This window comes from Alligator mississippiensis, chromosome 12, assembly GCF_030867095.1.
Source record: "Alligator mississippiensis isolate rAllMis1 chromosome 12, rAllMis1, whole genome shotgun sequence".
Taxonomy (NCBI): Eukaryota; Metazoa; Chordata; order Crocodylia; family Alligatoridae; genus Alligator; species Alligator mississippiensis.
The window spans coordinates 22,102,539-22,122,743 of record NC_081835.1 but is presented as its reverse complement, the minus strand read 5'-3'; the positions used below and the strand labels follow the sequence as shown (position 1 = coordinate 22,122,743).

The 20,205-nt window shown below is 43.3% G+C and overlaps 1 protein-coding gene across 5 annotated transcripts in view; it reads right to left on the bottom strand.

The window, feature by feature from the left end:
- Positions 1-20,205, bottom strand: part of ERC2 (ELKS/RAB6-interacting/CAST family member 2) — a 1,022,300-nt gene that overhangs the window by 838,414 nt on the left and 163,681 nt on the right. For all 5 annotated transcript variants that reach the window (XR_009455862.1, XM_059715377.1, XM_059715380.1 and 2 more), the window contains exon 3: positions 19,495-19,911. Coding sequence is in view for 4 of the 5 variants with exons in the window: in XM_059715377.1 (XP_059571360.1) it covers positions 19,495-19,911 (417 nt within the window). In the remaining variant the exon portion in view is untranslated. The remainder of the gene's footprint in view (positions 1-19,494; positions 19,912-20,205) is intronic.

Genomic DNA, 20,205 nt, shown 5'->3' with positions numbered 1-20,205 from the left:
CCACCATTTGTTTTTCATTTCTTGAATCTTCCTCTGGGCTTCAGCTTTAAGCCATCAAAAAGTTCCCTGCTTCTGACTGCACATAGGATGGTTTTGCCAGTCACACAAAGCTTTTCTCCTCCAATCAAGAAGGGCTTTGATCTCAGTGTTGCCTTCATCAAACTAGTCCAGATGGTGTCAGGTGATGAAGCCAACTGAATCCGTGCAAACCTCATGGATGGTCTCTCTTAGAGCTTGCCAATCTTCTTCAACACAAGTGTTATCATTTTCAATTCTAAGATTGGCAAGTTTCTTACTGAGATGTGTTAGGAGAGCTTTGTGGTGTCTAGGGATTAGTGCAGCATTTGATGTTGTACTGTCTTCAGACTGATTTGGGTTGCTTTTGATGTTTCAACACAGCCCTGATGGCCATGATTGATCTCACTCAGTGATTTCATAGACATTAGGGCTGGAAGGGACCTCGGGAGATTGTCAAGTCCAGCCCCCTGCCCCAGGGGCAGGAAGTCAGCTACGGTGAAAGGATCCCAGAAAGATAAGCATCCAAATGCTTCTTAAAGGAGTCCAGAGTAGATGCTTGCACCACCCCTGGAGGGAGTCTATTCCAGGCCTTAGGGGCTCAGACAGTAAAGAAGTTTTTTCTTATGTCTAGCCTAAAACGGTCTTGGAGGAGTTTGTAACCATTGGACCTTGTCATCCCTTGGGGCTCTGGTGAACAGCCATTCCACCAGATCCTGTTGCATACCCCTGATGTACTCACAGGCTGCCACCAGGTCACCCCTGAGCCTGCGCTTTTCCAGGCTGAAGAGTCCCATGACTCTCAGCCTCTCTTCATAAGGCCTATTCTCTTGCCCTCTGATCATGTGCGTGGCTCTCCTCTGGACTCTCTCAAGCTTCTCGACATCCTTCTTGAATTGTGGAGCCCAGAATTGGATGCAGTACTCCAGCTGCGGCCTCACCAAAGTTGAGTACAGTGGGAGGATGACATCCTGAGATTTACTTAAGAACCATCTATGGATACAAACCAGAGAGTTTGGTTTGCTTTACCAGCTGCGACATCACATTGGTGGCTCATGTTAATCTTGTGGTCAATCAGGACCTCCAAGTCTCTTCTGGCCATGGTGCTAGCGAGCATAGCACTGCTGAGCCTATAAGCATGTTGTGGGGTGTTTTTTCCCCCAAGGTGGAGTACCATACATTTGCTGGTATATAATGTCATCAGCTTTGTATCTGTCCCCTCCCTGGATCACCAGCCTAGCCTCAGGTGTGGATGCTCTACCCCAAATTTTGGTGTCATCAGCAAACATGGCCAGTCCACTTCTGACACCAGTATCCACATAGTTGATAAAGATGTTAAAGAGAACAGATCCAACGACAGAGCCCTGGGGGACAGTACTGGTTACGGAGAGCCATGATGATTCACTTCTGTCAACCACCACTTCCTGAGTCCAGGCTCAGAGCCAATTCCCCAGCCATCAGACTGTGATGGAGCCGAGGCCACAGTTGGCCAATTATTCCAATAGGAGCTAGTGGGAAACCAGAACAAAGGGTTTTTTTTAAAGTCCAGATATATGATGTCAATCGCTTCTCCCTTGTCCAGGTGATGTCACCTCGTCATAGAAGGAGATGAGATTGATCAGGCAAGACCTATCTGCAACAAACCCGTGCTGGCTGTCCCTCAGGATGTTGCCATCAGCCAGCTTGCCAAGAATGGTCTCTTTGATAATTTTTTCCAGAATCTTTCCACGGATTGATGTCAAGTTGATTGGTCTGTAGTTCCCTAGATCTACTTTCCTCCCTTTCTTAAAGATGGTTATCACATTTGCCTTCTTCCAATCTTCAGGTACTTCACCTGAGCACCAGGAGTTTTTGAATAACTTTGCCAGTGGCTGGGCTATGACTCCTGCCAGCTCCTTAAGTACTCTGAGGTGCAATCTGTCAGGACCCGCTGACTTGAAGGTGTCAAGGTGTTCCTTTACAAGGTCTGTGTTGATACTGGGTATAAATTCACCCTCACCCTGGCTGTCCCACATCATGCTAGGCAGGGCAGTCCCTTTGGGTTGATTGAAAAACTGATGCAAAGTACCCATTAAGCAGGTTGGCGTTTTCCTGGGTGTCGGTAGTCAGTTGTCCCATTTAGTTTAGCAGGGGTCCAATGTTGCCCTTGCTTCCAACTCCCCACATATCTGAAAAAGGACTTTTTATTGTCCTTGATACATGTTGCCAGGTGGAGTTCGGTTGCAGCCTTGGCTTTCCTGGTTCGCTCCCTACAGGTACGGACCACTGCAGAATACTCCTTCTTTGTGGTGATTCCTATCTTCCTTCCTTTATAAGCCTTTCTTATGATGATCAGGCCAGAAGTCATCAACTCCTTTCTTTGACGTGTGATATGGACAACTTTTAGATCACGTGCTTTTATGATACCGTAATCAAGGAGGTGCTATTGTTTTGAGTGGGTGTGTGCCATGTTGTTTTATACCTGTCATGTTGTCTGAAGATAATGTTAATGATAACATCATGCTCTGCAGATTTACTGAGCAAAAGGGTACCATTGGAATTGGCCTTGTCCACTTTTTCCTTCCCAGTGGTGCTCCTCCACATGTTAAAATCCCATCCAACTCTTGCACTGAAGTCACCAAGAAGGAGAGGTCTCGGGCAACAATAGCTGTTCTGCATTCAGGTCTGTCACTTTTTAGATCATCTAGTAGGCAGGATGCTAAAGACATTTTTGTGTTTTGACCACAGTTAGGATCAGGTAAGGTAAAGTGGGACAGTCTGGGGCACCTTTTCTAGCCCCCTCCCCATGCTGAGTAAGCAGTGGGGATCCTTAAAAGGACTGCTCAGTTGCGATTACAGCTGATGAATCATGCTCCTGTCCAATATCAAGGGTGAAATGACCATCATGTGACCCCCACCTGTGTGTGGATCCAAGATGAGGGATCACTTCATCTGTCCCTGTCATCACTCATCCATTGCCACAGGACTTTGTAGAAGTTATAGGTATTGGTATTGGTTATTGTAGTAGATACTAGAAAGTAGAAGCCTACATGTGACTTGTTTTATGTAAGCAGGCCGCTGCACATCAACAACCACATGGATCTTTTCAGAGTAGAAACTTGTGTCCAGTGGCAAGGTCATCCAAGACAAACAGGGTTACTCTTCCACTGCAGCCTTCATCTGCCTTCACAGCTGTTGAAAAGTATGCCTTCTGCATCCACATGCTCCACCACCATGGTCTTTGTGCTGTGTTGGACTGCTCTTGGTCTGATGCCATACCTTTGACCTTACTGCCATGGGTGATCTTACTAGGAGCACAAGACTCCTGATGGTGTTGCTTTTACCTTGACTTCAATAAAGCTTTTGATATGGTTTCCCTCAACATTCTTCCTAGCAAGCTAAGGAAGTATGGGTTGGATGAATGGACTAAAAGGTAGACAGAAAACTGGCTGGATCATTGGGCTCAGAGGGTAGTAATCAATGGCTCAGTGTCTAGTTAGCAGCTAGTATCAAGTGGAGTGGCCCAGGGGTTGGTCCTGGGGCCAGTTTTCTTCAATATATTGGACCTGGAAGATGGAAATAGAGTGCACCTTCAGCAAGTTTGCAGATGATACCAAGCTGGGGGGGGCAGTAGATACACTGGAGAATAGGGTTAGAATTCATAGAGACCAAGACGAATTGGATGATTGTACCAAAAGAAATCTCATGAGATTTAAAAGGACAAGTGCAGAGTCCTGCATTTAGGATGAAGAAATCCCACGTACTGCTACAGTCTGAGGAGTGACTAAGCAGCAGCTCTGCAGAAAAGGACCTGGGGGTTACAGTGGACAATAAGTTGAATATGAGTTAACAGAGCCACATCAGTAGGAGCATTGCCAGCAGATCAAGGAAAGTGATTATTCCCCTCTATACAGCACTGGTAAGGCAACATCTGGAGTAGTGTGTCCAGTTTTGGGCCCCCTGCTACAGAAAAGACATAGAAAAATGGGTGTAGTCTAGCAGAGGGCAATGAAAATGGTTATGGGGCTCGGGCATATCACTTATGAGAAGAAGCTGAGGGAACTGGGCTCATTTAGTCTGGAGCAGCAAAGACTGTGTGGAATTTAAAAGCAGCCTATAATTATCTGAAGGGTGGTTACAAAGAGGATGGAGCTAGACTGTGCCCAGTGGTGGCAGATGAGAGAAAAAGAAGTAATGATCTTAGGTTGCAGCAAGGGAAGTTTAGGTTAGATATTAGGAAAAACACTCTCACAAAGAGGGTAGTAAAGCACTGGAACAGGTTACCCAGAGAGGCTGTGGAATCTCTACCCTTGGAGGCTTTTAAGATACGGCTAGACAAAGCCTTGGCAGGGATGTCTAGTTTGGGATAGTCCTGCTTTGAACAAAGGGTTGGACAGAAACAGGAAAATGAAAAGGCATAATGAGATTAGTTAGAGAGACAAAGGGTGAACAAAGAATAGACCACTAAAAAAACAGTACAGCAGAGATTGAAACAAGAAAAGAAACTATAATAGAAACAAAATGGAATATCAGAAGTGATCACAACACAAGAGTGATCTCTCATTTGTTACTGGTTAGCCTCATTAGATGCTAACATCCAGCCTGACATATTGGGGCATTTGTACAAGACACGGGGGTTTAATTCTCTCTAAACTGAAGTGGTGGTATTTTAAAAACACCGCTTCAATTTAGGGTGAAGTAAACCCTTGTGTCGTGTCCCCCCGTGTCCACCCAATCCTTACCGGCCTCTCCAGCGGCAAGGAAGGGAGAGCAAGCTGCTGGCGGGTACAGTGGCCCCTGAGCTGGGGGGGGGGGGGGGGGGGGGGGGGGGGGGGACTGGTGCTTCTCCTCTATGGCAGCAGTGGCATACCACCAGGTGGCATCTGCCTGCAGGCATCTGACTCAGGCAGTCCCAGTGGGCATTGCAACTGCGGAGGGAAGCACTGGGTCCCCACGCAGCTCAGGCAGGCAAGCAGGCTCCAGGAGGGGATGGGAGCAGGGAGGCGAGCTCAGGTTCTCTGCTTTTCTTTTTTCTCCCCTTCTGTGGAGTCTGCCTTCCCAGGCTGCTGCCAGGCTGTCTGCACAGCCACAGAGCCCAGTGCTTCCTTCCACAGCTGTAGGGTAGGAAATTAAAACTCCTCTGAGGTGTTTTACTTTGCAGTACCCCAAAGTCATTTGCTGCGTCCCAAAGTCATTTAAGGCGCATTACACTGCTGAATGTGCTACAATGGCTGGAATTAACACACAATATGCCACTTAATGTGCAAACTGCAATGCCATTAAAGCTGTGCAAAAGGCATTTAACTCGCTTTAAGCCTGCTATGAAGTGTCATCTACAAACGCCCTTGAGAAACATGCACAATATGTAGCCTTGCTATGATATTGCTTGCTTACCTAGAGATGATATTACCATTTTACAGCATTTCATGATAACTCCTGGATTACTTTCTGATGGATGCACTTTCCAGAAATGCTGGCAGGACAGACATCTTTTCTGAACTGGTGGCAAAATTCTCACTTAAAATGGTTTTGTTTTAAAAGAATCTGATCCTTAAGTGAACAAAACTGTAATTCTTTACATGCAGTTGTAAAAAATTGTTGCAACTGAGCACCCTGGCAAGAATACCACAGGGACATAACAAAAATATGACTGAATTGGCTACACTAGAAGTAATTGCCATTCTCTAGGGCATAATCAGGTTCTGTCTACATTTTCATATCTGGAGTGACTGCCAAGATTGCAAAGTCCTCCTCCACGCCTAGAGGTCACTTTTAAATGTATTACTATTAACATTTTGATAAAAAATAATTGCCTTAATGAAGATCTTTTGTATGAAGATTATTTATAGCCAAGATATTAAAAAACATATACAAAAAAAAGAAAAAGGATTTGGGAGGGTAATTTAAAATTCTTGGCTCAATGTTTTTAAAATAGAAAGCACTCTTCTGGTAACTGATTAGATTAATATTTTGAGCCTGGCCAAGAGAAATAAAAAGGAGAGAGGCACTAATGAGCCTAATAAAGAGGTTCAGTCTAGAGTGGTTGTTAATCTATATAACTAACTTTGGGGGAAGAAACGTTTGGTGTCAATAAAGCATTTCCTTAGTAAATTACTACTGGCTCCAGTGCAAGGCATTTACAGTAAACACAGAAAGTCTGCAAGGCATCTGTTCTATTTACAGTGGAAGAAGGAACTTTGCTCCATTAATAACTTTAAAAACATTCAATAACTAATTCATGCTGGCAGTTGAAATTCTGTCAGCAACCTTCATTATTTGACCAAACCTAAAGATAGAAGCAGAGTTACTTTTTAAAAAGGTTTAAAGTGTACTTTAAATTATAAATCAAAAAGTTTCTTTTAACAAAGTACAGAGAAAATGTAGCTATAAAATATACATAACATTTTAAGAGTACATAGAAGATATAGGTTAAAATGTGTGCGCGTGCGTGTGTGTGCACGTGTGCGCATGCGTGCGTGTGCGCGCGCATGCATGTATAAAACTAAATAATCTCAAATTCAGTTTTAGTGAAATTATATATTATATATAAGAGGGTGTGTATAATACCTGTATGTGTATATATAAAAATACTTGCTGGAATTTTAACATTTGACTTTACTAGAGATTCAGTGGGACTTTGCCTTAGGCAAGTTTTTAATAGCAATAATAAAAAAATACTTAATGGTACTTAGGGTAAATAATGTGTGGTCACCATGTTTTAAAAAAAGTAATACTAAACATCTGTGCTAGATTTCCACATGATAAAAATCACCATATTACCTAAAGTTCTCTCAAAGTTATGGAGAAAAATGTTTATTTAAAAACTTTAAAAAGATATGTGATAACTAGTTTAAGAAATATACAGCAAGCATCCTACATTTTATGATAGGAAAGTATGTTAGTAATCTTCATAATATTTAATTCTGAATGTGAAACAAATCATAATAAGAATTCATATGGCTTCAAACAGATTTTAAACTTTAAATATACTTAAAATTAAAGGGAGACTGCCAAGATAGTGCCTTTTTCTGTAAGTGAATATATTTGTAAAGATTGTATAGTTCTTCATACTACATGAAATTTTCCTCTAAAAGTAAATGTTTCAATGTTTTCTTTCTCCTTATACGTTTCAATAAAATCCACCAGGTACCAAAAAAAAAGAATTCCTAAGAAAATGAAAGTGAGCAGAGAAGAAATTTTGTTAGACACAAGGTTCAGTTTTCTGCTTTTTAACCAGTCAAGGAATGAACAATGAGTGCAGTAAGAACATAGGTTTCTAAAAATCAAAGGAAATAGCTCAACAGTTTCCTTTCGAAAAACCTACTTCCAAATACTAAAGTAGAAATACATTACAATCCTTCTGGCTATTTACCAGAAGGTATTTTATTTGTTCAAATCATGCCACTAGGCTTTGTGAAGCAGCAACTCAAATAGCTTCTATTACAGTTTACTACCACCCTGGGAATCTCTCAAGCTTTTTTCCCTTTTCCAGAAAAGTTTTGTTTATATTTCAGTTCCTTAAGGATGGAATATGATGAAATCACTCTTTAAAGACAAACATATGCTTAAAAATAATTTTGCATGGTTTATGCATTCTGTATATTGATGAATCTTAACTACACTGCCATGCCTTTTTCCATCCCTGTAACAAGATAGCCTAGTTGGGCTTAGCTCTTTCTCTACCTTCTGCAGTCTACTTCTCCTTGCCTCTCTCTAAATCCTCCACTCCTGAATATAAGTCTTGTTAAGGTGGCCAAACATGACTTCCTCACTTAGCTTTGGTTCCTGTTACTGTTGATCTAAAAGGTTGCAGTTTTCATATATTCCAACACTGAGGCTTTTTTCATCCCACTTAAGTGCATGAATCACTGAATCAGTGAAGTAAACATTTGTAAGACATCACTGCAAGGCTGTGTCTATGATACAGTACTGACTAGTGCTAAAACTGCAAGCACAATCAAGAGATGGCAATGAGTTGATTTTTATGAGGTATTAAATGTTCAGTCTCACGCAAGATCATTCCCAAGTACCTCAGAATAGGAAAATGAAGGAAGAATGTATTTGCAAATGTTATTCCTGCACCTGTACACTATATTGTTTACATGTCTCGTGCACTCCTATCTGTGAGGCCAATAAAATGGAAGCTGGTCCAAAATTTTAAAGTCTCCTTCCAGAGAAACATCTTCTGCCTACTACAGGAGCAGGAGCATACTCTCTGTTTTGGTTGTTATTCTAGTCACTACTTCATCTCTGTGTCTTGGATCTCTTTTAGCTGTACCAGGTTCAATGACCTACCACTGCTCCTCAGACTCTGTCTTGAGATCTTTCTGTGATGGCAGCACAAGAATTCTACACTGACTAAAGTAACTTCCACCTCGGTGAACACTTCTTTCCAAATCTTTGCTATGCTTTTTTCATTTTTTTTTATGATAACTTTATGTCATCTTCCTTTTTTCAATTAAAAAGCCCTGCAAGCAGGGACTCTGAGAAGAAGCAAGAGTTTAAGATTCAAATTTTGGTATCAAAGATTGGCTGAAATTTTAATAATTTGCATTCATAACAATCCTACTTGAAACATTAATTACGTAAAATTCACAGCCTACCTGAGGAGCTATAGTAAAATACCCAGATTTCCAGATGGTTAAACTGAGATAAAGAATGTTTAAAGACAAATTATCACTCCAGAAACAAAATGCTTTCTATGTTCCTTAGACATTCAAAAAAATATTTTAAAACAGAGATTTTTTCCATTCACTTGTTTAGTAAGCAGAAACTAATATTTTAAAAGAACCTGAAATAGGTTTCTGACTTAGAAATTCTTCTCAATAAAATACGAATATGCTGAAACAATACTGTTATGCTGCAGGTAGAATGAAATCATTGAAGCTGGCAGGCATAACATCAATCAGTTGCAAGGTCAGGTGAAGAGTTTCATTGGGGACTTAATTCAAAGCAGCAGGTGAAGCTAGTTCTTACAGAGGTAGGGAGAGGGGGTTTAAGAGAGAGAGCAGGTAAAGGAAGGAAGTTCTCAGAATCCGATTACAGGTGTGGCTACATGACAATTGTATAGAGTAGTAAACTGACTTTAATTCATTAAATGAATGTGAAACTGGAGCAGATGCATGATTCACTATTTTACAACAAGACTACTCCATTCTGGAGTGAATTTATTCCTCAGAAGGTGACAACTGTAACTGACACTAGTATACCACTCATCTACCCTCTCCCTTAGTTTCATCCCAGGGTAGCCCTTTGTTCAGTGCAGACCAGCCCTTCCACTACGTACTAAACACACATTGATAGAGTGCCTACTGTAAGCAGGTACCTTAGAAGAACTGGAGTAAGGGTTTTTGAGCAGGTGTCTACACATGCAGAGATTAGGGTGTAGATCTGTATGGCTGTGTGAAGTTTCGGTAACCGATTCGTTTTGGAGATCCGGCCCAATTCGAGGACTGAATCTCCAAATCAAATCGGGAGACCAGTTAAAAACTCCAAATCGCTTTGAAGCATCCAGATCAATTCAGAAAAGCTTTGGAAAAGATACAGCCACTTCAGAGATTTGGCCATAGACAGGCATGTGACACAGCTGCCTCCAGCTGGTAAATCTGTTGGGGTTGAGGGAGGGATTGGGGCTGGGAGAAGCTGAGTAAAATTTGGGGCATGTCATGTTATATGTCTACATCAAAAGAAGGCAACAGATACTCAAGGATAGCAAGGGAAATATATGAAGCATCAGTTTAAGAGAAAAGTGAGAGAACATTTTAAGCAAAGTCTTGGCTAGAGGAAGAAGGGTCGTGTAGACAAAACAAGAGGTATGTGTGCATGACACTTTAAAGCAGGATAAATGCTTTTGCACCACTTTAATGGTGTTGGTGTTTGCATGTCTCGGCAGTGTATTGTGCATTAATTCCAGGCGCTGTAGGAAATTTGGCAGTGTAATGCGCCTTAAATGACTTGGGGGCAGCAAACAAAAACTCCTTCGAGTAGTTTTAGTTCCCTGCCCCTACAGCCGCAGAGTGAAGCACTGGGCTCCATGCAGCTCCACGGCTCTGCAGGAAGCCCTGCAGGCAACCTGGCAGCAGCTCAGGAAAGCAGGCTCCACCAAAGAAAAGTGGCAAGCCTGATCTTTTTTTTCCCCCCTCCTGGAGCCTGCCTGCCTGAGCTGTGCAGGGGCCTGGTGCTTCCCTCCATGGCTGTGGGGCAGCAAACTAAAACTACTCAAAGGAGTGCCTGTGGGCAGGTGCTGCTGGGGGGAGAGGGAGGGCCCACCGCTGCCGCAGAGGAAAGCACCAGCCCCCCTTCTGCCCCCCTGCAGCCCAGGGACCACTCTGACAGCCGGCAGCTCACCCCCGTTTCCCCTCTGGAGAGGCAAGTATGTCAGCGGGGTGTGTGCACAACATGGGGGTTTAATCAGCCCTAAATTGAAGAACTGTTTTTTAAGACCCACCACTTCAGTTTAGGGCCCCGTTTTGTCTACACACGCCTAGAGACTTTAAATATTGAGCAATGCTTATTTCTGTTTCATCCTTACTTTATTCAAGGGAACAGGATTGTGCATACATTTTTTTGAAAATAAACATGACTGCAATAAAGTACCTTCCTCCACCATCAGGTTTTTCACATATCTAAAAACTCACAATACCCAGAATATTGACTAACCACTCAGAGAAAATAAACTCTCCAAACGTAATAAAACAATACTAAAAAGGTCCTCTTATTCTCTCTCAAGCTATGAAGCTTCCCTATTATTGAAGATCTAATAGTCCATCTACAAAAAAGGCTGTATACAGTCTTCTAAATCAGAAGAAAAATGCAATGAGAATAACTATAACTACATGTGAAAAAATGAATTCTACAACATTATAAATCAACCACTAAATATACATATACAATTATACTAAATTTCTTTAAAAATTAGCTACATTTCCTGCTCTAGGAAGAATGTGAAGAAAGTACTTCAAGACATCTTCTAGAGGCCATCAAGGAGAAGAGTCAAACAATCAACCTGTTACTGTAATAGAGCTAGAACACAAGACAAAAAGGTTTACAGAGACTCTGTATTGAGATTAACATCACACCTTGCATCTGGCACATAATTGCAAAGATTTTGGCTTAGTCAAAATTCACTGGATTTTCTTACGTCACATGTCCTGGAATCAAACAGTGCACCTTGTCTTTGGAAGGCAGAACGTAGGGAAAAAAGTGTGTGTGACTGAGTAAGACCTCCAGGAAACAGAGAGAGTATCCAAGAAGTATGGCATCCCAGGAAGCAATCTGGGTAAATCAGCAAAAACTTCCTGGTGTGCCAAGACAACAACAAAGTTAGGCCCAGACCCTTGCAAGGGCAGTAGCAGAACTGTAACTTGTTTAGTGTAAATAGTTCTTTCTATAAATTCCTGAAAAGAATAAAGTGTTGTTTCCACACTACAAGCTTGAAGATACTACAGACTGCATTAGACAGCTCACTTGCCCTGGGCCAGCTTAGCCAGCACCTTTACGTTCTTTAAATTCCTTAGTGCCTGTGAGAGGATTAACACTGGACTCTGCTCCTTCTGCTTGCTGGGCCACAGAGAAGCAGCAATTATTTTGGCAGCCATTAGATCATACTGTGTGCATCTACACAATACACAGTAGACTAATTCTACTGCACATTAGCATGTCACAGCAAAAGCTGTGCTAATGCACAGTAGAATTCATCTACTGAGCTTTAGCATCAGCTAGAAGACATGCACTGGTGCTATTGTGCTATTTATTACAGGTAATAAACTTAATGTGCGATAATTATGGTGCATTAATGCATGTGTAGAAGTGCCCAATATCTGCATGTTTCCATCCTGCTTCTATTCTGGTGAAGAAAAATCAGCTTCCCCACTTAAGATACACATCCCAATTTGGGAAGGCTGGTTTGGACTTGGTGAGGGGGGTGCACGTAGTATGCAAGTAAACTTGGTACCAATTTGGCAAGTGTCTCTGTACATGTTTTTCCATAAAAAGTTCTCACACAATAAATTAAAAACAAAAATACAGTAGTATAGCTCAGGGGTGGCAAACCTATAACACATATGTTATGTGTGGCAAAGGCAGCTTCTGTGTATGACATGCAGCAGATTCGGGTGGGAGTGGGCAGCACAGCAGGAAGCAAAAAACAGAGTAACAGATCAGGCAGGGAACAAGGAAGCAGGGCAGCGAGCACAGTGATAGACCTGGCAGGGGACAGGTATCAGAATGGCACTCAGGGAGGGCTCAAGATTTTATTTCTGGCATGCCTGCCAAAAAGGTGGGCCCAATAGGTTTGAAGAATTGCTCTTACATGCCTTAATACCTCTCTCATTTAGCTTCTGGTCATACAATCCCTTCTTTATTGACTTCAACCCTTCTATCCGCAATCCCTTCTTTTAAAGTATTCTTACCAGGATTGGCTGGCTAGCTAGTTCCCTCTTCCTATAGATTCTCCTGGGTTGAGGTGGCCTAAACTTTTAGGGTTCTCTCCATGGGATACCCTCTACCATGTACCATCCCAATGAAGTAAACCCATGAGTCCAGTCCATTTAGGCAGCAACATTCCTAACCTCTCAAGGGAAGAAATCGGAATTCAAATGTTGCATTCTCATACAATTTTGCATTCTAAACATCTAATGAGACTGCAAAAAAATAGTATGAATTTCCAATCAACAGTTCACATTATATTACTATCATAGTAAGTTACCAAGATGAAACGGGTTCCCAAAAGAGAATATAAGAAAAAAACTAACGCACAGCCACATTCTAATGCTCATTTTCTATAATCAAATATCTAATCTTATGGAGTTGGATTTTCTTGATGAATGTTTCATTACACAAATGAATTTAATAGGCCCCTTCTGGGATCATTACTTTTGGAAGACTTGTTAAAGGAAAGCCAACAAAGGGTATGAATCACTAATAGTATGCAGTCAGTTCCAGTGAAGACTAAGGCCATTTCCAGCTTGTGGAAAGGACTCTTTTCAAGGGCCTCCATTTTGCCTAGGAGGATTAAATATTCCTATTCCCTATTTGATGACATATTACATGTACCCTTCATCTTAAAGTATATAAATTTAAGTACTGACTGCAAGCCCAACTTCCTTCATCAGTTGCAGAATCAAGAAATGTTTAGCTAATATGACCCGATTTGGACTGAAAAAAAATCACCGTTGCAATGCATAGATGTAACTTGTAGATTATGGCAAAGAATGCATGAAATTAATTCCTAAAAAGGACTTCAGAAGGCATGGTGGTAAATGAAATATCCTGGAGGCACTTCTGACTCAGGGAAATATACGGAGCACTTGGAAATTTGGCAGTAATACAGAACTCGGAAGAACGAAAATGAAACGTGACTTCCCAATAGGAAGAGGAAGGAATAGGAAGGGTTTACTGAAGAGACAGACCTGGAGACCTGTTTGATGTCAAGAAGAGAGAACTGGTGGCCAGCAAAGGTTTGAGAGAAGCTTACCTTGATGCTGAGGTTATATGGCCAGTGCCTCAATTTCTCTTTCCAGTAAGTTAATTCTCTTCAATTTACAGTGTCTTAATTCAATATGTGATTTTCACTCATTCGTTTTAAGTTCCACACTTTTTTCCACAAATAGCATTTGTTGTTTGCACAAGATTTTTATTTTTTTTTCTTCATATACCATTCTTCTCCAACATGGAGACTATTGTAGAAACTAGCAGCTGAAAATGTTAATTGTATTGTTTTCTGATACTGGTACAAAGATCACCTGGACCTCAGCCTGTTGCTATTAGGCAGTCTGCTCTTCTAATTGCAATAACAAATAGTCAAACAAGAGAGAGAAATAAATGCAAATAGACGTCAAATGTTTGATCAATACTGGGTGCATCTAACGTTGCTCAGTAGCATGCCAAGTAAAACCCATGCTAATACGTTATTACACAGTAGTATCAGGCTACTGCAGAGTTAGCATCACTAAAAAGCTGTGCGTCAGCACTACTGCTCAGTAGCACCAGTTACTGTGCATTGATTTAGTACTTGGTTAAGCAAGTACTAATCTTAATGCACAGTAACTACAGCACATAAATGGACGTGTAGACATACCCACTGTGTACACATGCCTCTAAAACACAATAAGCTTCCTAGGTATATACTTTACAAACATGCCCTTTCAGATCAACTTGTAGAAGACAGACATCATTATATTTTAAACATCAAATACTTTGTATACAAAATGTTAGAAATAAAAATGTAACACCTCCTAAATTATTCATGCACTGGATTCAAAAAAATGTATTGGAGTTTCAGACTGGCTCCAAAAGTCTTAGAAAAAATCTGAAGGTCATCTACACAGGGGGAAAAAACAGAACACTAGATAAAACATAAGTCACTGGGGGCACACCTACACAAGCATTTGATCTAGGATCAGTTTACTCGCGAATAAACTACCTGCAAGTAAATGCTCCCGAACAGGCGTCATGCAGAAGCCGGAGCAGATTTGCTGCTAATGGCAGCAAACTGCTCCCACTTCCTAGGGCACTGCAATGGGCCCCTGCCACCACCAGGGGGAGCTCCAGGTTCCCCTTGGTGCTAGCCCAAGGGCTGGCTGGGACATTATACCCTGCCCCTGAGGACTGACTGCTGCCCAGGAGGGGTCAATGTCCCCCTGCCCTGGCAGCAGGGAGCTCCTGGCCCTGGCTCTGCAATCAAGGGCAGGGGACTTGGAAAGATCTCCAAAGAAGGGGCAGATCCCAGCCCTCTGCTGCAGTGTGCCAGTGGGGCAGCTAGCAACTAGCTCACTGATAGCTATCCCATCAGCAGATCAGGGTAGTGGGTTACCCCACTCCTGCATCTCTTTCCAAGCCCCATGCTTCACTTACCAGATCAGGGCATGGGGCTGGGACCTGCCCCTGATGAGCGTGGAGCTGAGCGGGGAATAAGCTCCCCAGCCCCGGCCAGCTGGGAGCTACCAGAGCCAACTCCATACCATGGGACTGGCGCTGGGAAAGCCTTATCTCCCAGTGCCAGCCCCATGGTTGCAGGGCCAGTATTTTGAGATAAGGTTCTCCCAGTGCTGGACCCGCAGTTGCAGAGCTGCTTCTTGGAGAGAACTCTCTCCCAGCCCCACACCCAAATCTCCATGTCAAAGCAGGGTGGGGCTTGGAGCTCCCTGCTGCCAGAGCAGGGGAACATAGTCCCTGCCTGGGTTCCGGTGGCAGAGCCTACCCTAGCAGCCTGCAGCTCCTTGGGGCAGAGAGCAATCTCCTGCCCCAGTGGACAGCTAACCAGGAGCAGATTTGCTCCCAGTCAGGCATCTACATAAGTGCTACTGTATTGTTACTAATCAAAACTAAATTTTCTACTTGCATTTGCAAGTAGCAAATTTACTCGCGATTAGTGAGGTTTATTGTGTAGTAAGCATGTGCACATGTAAACACATATGCTCACTGCGCAGTAAACTATGCTACTACACAGTTAAGCATCTCATGTAGACATGCCCTGGGTAAACTTGCTATAACTATTCAAACATAATTCCTTTTTATAACACTGGAAGACTGCACCAAATGGCAAAAACCTCACTACACTACTACTAAATTCTATAGTTTAACAGGAACTCCCCCACTTATGTCTGCAGATCAGAGCTAAGTCAATTCTCTCTTCTAATAAATATACAAGAATGTATTGCATATCAAGTGTCAGCTCAATTAAAGCAATGCACACAGCTTTCTATCCAAAACCAGTATGAGACCAAAACTGGAAATCAGGATGCAGAGACCTACATGACACTGATTTCTAAGTTCCAGAATATAAAATAGAGGACCAACATTAATAATAAATCATGTAACCTTATAATAATCAGAATAAGCTCTTCAGAGAAAAGCAGATCAAAACCAAGAAGCTAGACTGCATCATACAGAAGGTTCTGTATGACAAATGGAGTCAAATTTTCTCCTAGAAATCCTTTCAAATTCCATTAACTTTCAGACTTTACTAACAGATAATATTGATTTAAATGAGAATTTTGCCTCAGAAAAAGACTACGGGCTTTTTATGTGAAACAACAGACTAGAGGGCAAAACTTTACTCCTCCCCTCCCTAAAGAAGTGCCGCATTGCAAAAAGAGAAATAAAAAGGGCTTGAAATATAAACATATAAGAACATGCCCTGTGAGATTTTGTATACAGATGGATCATAAAAACCACTAGAATAGAGTTCTGGTCAGTATAGTCATCTGACCAAAAAAAACTCAGCCTCATGTAAAAATCTATGTTTTGTTAAAAATCACTAAACGTATTTCTGATGTCAGAATTGTCTAAGTGCTGCTTGATCTGGGGAATTGGTGAAGACCAGGGCACCACTTCTCACGGACAAATTGCCCATTTGTGGTCTTTGGAAGGAAAGTGGCTGCATTGTAAAAGAAAAATGGAAAAAAGGGAAAACATAAAAGAGAGTTTTAAAAATGCCTTTCTCCTGTTCCTTCCAGTTGCTGCAAAAGTTGCAAACTAAATATAAAGCAATTACTCTATGACAAAGCAATAAGAACTTCTGACCTATGTTCTGTAGATACCACTTAACATTCTCTTTCAGTTTCAAAGCAGCAAGGTTGATATTTCTTAACCATGCATAACAGTGATTCCTGACATCTGATAATGGTCTCAATATTGATACATCATATTTTGCAAGTAGTTTCACATGCTCTAATCCAGGTCTGTTCAACTGATGGCCCACAAGCTGCATGTGACACCTGAAGAGTTAAACTGCAGACCCTGGCTCCTGGTCTGAATGCCATTCCCCTCTGCTTTTTGCTGCTGTTGCAGGAGTCCTTGGGATGTGGGGACCCCGTGTGGCACCTGGGCTGACGTGATGCAGTGAGAGTCACCGGCTACTAAGTGGGAGGAGTGGGAGTGGTGTGTGAGGGGATCCACGCAGTGTAGTGCCATTGGGGGCCCATGAGATGCAGAAGCAGAGATCATGCAGCACTTTGGAGGCCCACGCACTGCAGGGGGTGGGAAAGATGTTGCACATGTCAGGGCCCCTGTGGTGCAGCGGAGGGGCAAAGGGTACTTGCATGGTATGGCATGAAGCCCAAGCAGTATGTGGCTGGGGATCCTGTGGCTCCCAGTCACACAGAAGTTGGACAGCCTGGCTACTGTCCTTACTTCAGTCATTAACCTTTATGCTGCTTCTCATCTCCTGCCCAATTATCTATGATCCAAACTAAAGTACAAACCAATCTGTTGTGAGAGTAGATACTTAATAAGCCCAACATCTGCTTCAGAGTAAAACACTAACATTTGAACATGAATAGGTATAAACTGGCTGGTACAGCCAATGTTCTACTGTAGCAAAGAGGTTGATTTATGCAAAAAGTTAGAAACCACCATTGTAAATGCATTAAGGAACACACGTGCACAGGTGTCTGAGCATGTTTCTATGAACAATGAAACATTCCAAATGGAACATGTCACGGCGGGGTCCTTCAGGAGGGCCGTGATCTCCCTGAGGTCCCTCGCTCCGTGTCAAGGCCGGCCCAAGGCACCCTCTTATTCTCGCCCGCCACGTCTTTGATGTTTGTATATATAATTGGGAGGCTGCCTACGACTCCCTGGGCATGGCTACTCGGGACCTCTATCCCCGTGTGTTCCTGGACCCCTGGGGGTCTCCTGATATGACGGGTGCTCCCCAAGCACCCCAGCCTTATGGGCTATGCGTGGCTCCTACCACCCCTAATACCACGCCCCAAGCCTCGCTGATGTAATAGACGTTGGTGTGTCTGCACGCCCGCTTCCCGGGCCCTTCTTCTATAACCTACCCCACTCTTGGGCCTTCTCTACTATAGGCTAGTCCCCTCTGGGACGTCCTCTCTGGCCACCGGTCTTTTGGGCCCACCGCACTACCACCCTTTCTGATATGGGCTCACCGCGCTGCTACTCCCCGTCCCCTCGGGGGCCACCGCAGCACCTTGCCCTTCCCTGGGTTTTCCGCGGTGCTAGCCTGCTACCAGGCTCCTCATTATGGCCCCTCCCGGGCTCCTCAGTAATCACCCCTCCCTGGGGCTGGGGTCTATACACCCCGCAAGTGACGCCCTTGCTGGCGCCTGCTGCGCCCGTCCTGGGCTTCCTAATATGGCGCTCCCCCTCTTCAGGGCTCGCCATGCCCACACTGGGCTTCCCAATAGTTCAATATGGTGCTCCCCCTCTTTGGGGCTCACCGTGCCCACCTTGGGCTCCCTGATAAAATCACCCCTCTCTCTGGGGCCTATGTACCCCGCACACAACCCGGGGTCTGTGTTCCCCGTCCGCAACCCACTGGTTGCGCTCCTTGCCGCCAGTTGCTCCTACACTGGCGCATAAACTGTGCCTTCACTGGCACTGTAAGAATGATGCGCCCTCCTGGCGCTAGGGCACCCCACACTCTCTGGGGTCTATGAGGCTCAGCCGCTCCTCTCTAAGCTAACTGACTTCACGACTCTGCCCTGTAACTCTCAGGGCCTAGCGCGCCCTCACTGGCGCCGGGGCCTCACACTCCCTTGTGAGTCCCCTATGAGGACACTGCGCCCTCCTCAGGCGCTGGGGCCCCCACACTCCCGTGGGGCCCTTTATGAGGTCAATGCGCCCTCCTGGCGCTAGAACACCCCACCCCTATGGGGTCCCTATGAGGCCTCCTCCAACCCCTACAGCCTCACCCAAGCCTCCGGTGTAACATTGAAGCCGAACATAAACTAGAGCCTCCTGGCTGTAACTCAAACATAAAGCCCCCTGGCTAAACCATAGTGCCCAATCCTCTCAGGGCCATCATGAGCTGTACTTGCAAATCAGGCTTCTTCCCATATCTTGGCTGAGGGAGCTCCTGCCTCTCCAGCTGCTGGCAGAGAACTGCCAGCCTGGCCTCAGCCCTGAGCTTTATAAGGGCCAGGCCCTGCCCCCTACAGGCAGCTGGCTCCCCTTAGTTGCTCCGGCAACCTGCAGCTGCGCTTATTACCCGGGCAACCCTCAGCTGGGTTCATTATGTCAGGCCAGGGCTCACTCACTCGCTCCCTGGCAGTTTCTCCTCTCTAGGAGCAGGGGCACTGGGGTGCCCTGCAACAGAACATCTTAAATACAAAGATATAATAAGCAAGCCCAAATCATTTTACTCTAATTTCTAGCTTCTTATGTGTAAGAAAGTTTATATTTCTTCCTCATACTTTGATTGCAATATTAGCAGTTGTCATAAACTTCATTTTTCATAGGAAATGTGGCTTTATGATTAAAAAGACACTGTCAAAAGGAATAAACATAAAAGTGACCTCATTCTTCTTATACCTGTTTTCAAGATATATATAAATATTGATGCATCCATTTTTATGAGTTGGAATAATCTGAAAATGGATGTTTCATAGGTGCAGGGTGGGGATAATGCAAGAAAAATCAGACTGGAATCGATATCAGTTTCAAGTTTCCAAAGCTGAAAATAGCTTTGCAACTTACTGTAGTATCTTGACAGTACCTTTTTATCAGAAAAATATTAGATGGTGATTTTCTTACCTCTCGAAGATGTATGTTTTCCTTCTCTTTCTGGTCTAAAATCACTTCTAAATGATTAACCTGAGATTCAGCCTCTGCCATCCTTCGAGTTCTTTCATTGTCATCTTCCATTCCTTTGGATGGCAAACCTTTGCTTTGCAACATTTCTAGGAGCTTTTTTATTGACTCATCTCTGGCATTTAGTGTCTGCTTTTGTGTTTCAATTCTCAATTCCATTTCTTCTAGAGTTTTTCTCAAAAGAAAGAGCTCTTTAGCCTGTCTGTCATGTTCTGCTTGAAGTCTTCGGAAATTTTCCTCTGTAAGCTCAATAGTAAAATGCTCAGCACCACGGTTTCCACTTTCTTGTTGAAGAAGATGATTAAGGTCTCTCTGGGTTCGAAGCTCATCTTGAAGTGCCTGGATTGTCATTTGCAGGTGCTGAAATACAAGAGATCAATAAAAGATATGAATGGAATTTGTCTTTGGTTACATTACTGTTATTTAACATCACAAAATTTAGACGAATCAGTACTGACAGTGCGCTGCATGACTGTATAAAATATCTAATGCACAAGTGATAAAATATTTGTAGTGAAGTTTTTCAAGTGCTTCTGGAAAATATAAAACATTTATGCAAGCACATGTGTGCATACATGTGCATGCACACACACGCGCACACACACGCACACACACACACATATCAGTTACAGGTAAAATTAATAGTAAACAAAA